Source organism: Triticum dicoccoides, unplaced genomic scaffold (genome assembly GCF_002162155.2).
Source record: "Triticum dicoccoides isolate Atlit2015 ecotype Zavitan unplaced genomic scaffold, WEW_v2.0 scaffold84060, whole genome shotgun sequence".
NCBI lineage: Eukaryota > Viridiplantae > Streptophyta > Magnoliopsida > Poales > Poaceae > Triticum > Triticum dicoccoides.
The window spans coordinates 1-1,640 of NW_021304099.1; the positions used below are offsets into that span (position 1 = coordinate 1).

General features: G+C 39.1%; 1 protein-coding gene across 1 annotated transcript; it reads right to left on the reverse strand.

Moving 5' to 3' along the window:
• Positions 1 to 176: 176 nt before the first annotated feature.
• Positions 177 to 1,542, reverse strand: LOC119348074 (sodium/hydrogen exchanger 8-like; the record flags this gene model as incomplete). Its single annotated transcript, XM_037616455.1, has 4 exons — positions 1,247 to 1,542; positions 1,071 to 1,121; positions 884 to 991; positions 177 to 413 (listed from the first exon to the last, which is right to left on the reverse strand). Coding segments are annotated over exons 1-4 (537 nt in total), but the record flags the coding sequence as incomplete, so codon positions are not given.
• Between the last annotated feature and the right edge of the window lie 98 nt (positions 1,543 to 1,640).

The window sequence follows — 1,640 nt, forward strand, 5'->3', positions numbered from 1 at the left end:
CACACCTGAAAGCAATGTTTACAAAAAGGAAAAAAATCTTTGTTAACTGACTGCATTTAGTATGAAACTAAACATCTCCATAAAATACGGAGACAAGATAGAATTATGGACGAAATATAAAGCCAACTATTTAGGGGCAAAAACAGAAAAGCAAACAAACTGGGGGTGGGGGGGGGGGGGTGCCTACCATTCAAAAGACGCACTCGACCATCCTTTAAATTCATGGTATGTACGTGATCATGATTGTCATCATGTGGATGTGCATGTTCATCTTCCAAGTTACTCAAGCCTGTGATATATTTCTTAACTGTAACCCAGTCAGCAGGACCAAGCTCCTCATCATCTTTGAGATCACCAAAAGCTTCTAATGTATTGTTTAGAATTTCATGTCTAGTATAATTCAACATGCGAAGCTGTGCACCAGTAATCAGAATATAATTTTATGCCGAGCCTGAGCAGAACATTACTATACTACATACATATCATCAATCACATGTGAAACGATAAAGTACTAATATTTCTGGAAGCAACAAGGTATCAGTCACACAAAACCTACTCCTTGGAGTTGCTGGATGAAGAGGTCTAACTAAATAGCAAGCAAGGCTCAGAACACCTTTTGGACTTACAAATAGGTTCAACTGAAAGAGAAATTAATCATTTTTATGCCATGGTTATGTAAGATGCTAATCCACCAACCCTGAACTCATAGGCACAGAAATAAAATATGTGTAACAATCACACCATATAATCTTCCTATTTACTAATTAATCTAAGGAAAATGAAAGAGGAGTCAAAAGATTTCTTATTAGCACACAGAAAAGCAAATTCTTTAACTCCAAGGTTAAAAAAACCACAGATGAAACTTGTAATTTGTAAAGCTAACCTTTGTTACTGACAGGTTGTCCATACCAAGTGCGTGCAACAAAAATTGTGTGGTAGAACCATTCAATATTAGTGTCAGAAACACGATGCCGCCAGTGAAGAACACAAACTACAAAAAGATGGATAAAATAAGCCTTGCTCAAATTAAATTTTCTGATTTTGTATTTTGTCAGGAAAAACTAACCTACCATTGTTCCGACTTCTGGTTTCAGAAAAGGTTGAGCTGTATCACTAGCACGCTGGTAAAAAGTAACCCAGTAACCTCAAATTATTATCATAGATTAATTTTTTGAACAAAAGTAGACTAATATAGTGATAATAAGAGACAAATGAGATGGTCAAGTGGTGCATGAATATAACTTACTTTAACAGACAGCGCTAATGATAGGGAAACAGCACCTCGCAGCCCAGACCAAACAATAATTATGGCTTCTTTTAAGTCCAAACCATACCCAAAGTAGCGCAACAAAAGATACAGAGCACCGACAACTGCAGCCCGTGCCATTTGTACATAGAAATAGAGCAGAAGAAGAAACCCCCATGAAGTGCCTGAAAGAGCAAGCGATAAACGGAATGAGTAGGTTTACTGAATTCCCCGATGATTGTATAACATGCTACATATAGGAGGAGAAAAAGCGAGGAATTGGTAAGGAAGAGACCAACTCACCTCCACGTCACCTCCCGCGAGGCAATCCGGAGGCCAACCCTAACCCTCACCGCCGCCCCCTCCCTCTCCCTTCCTCCCCCTCGCCATCGCC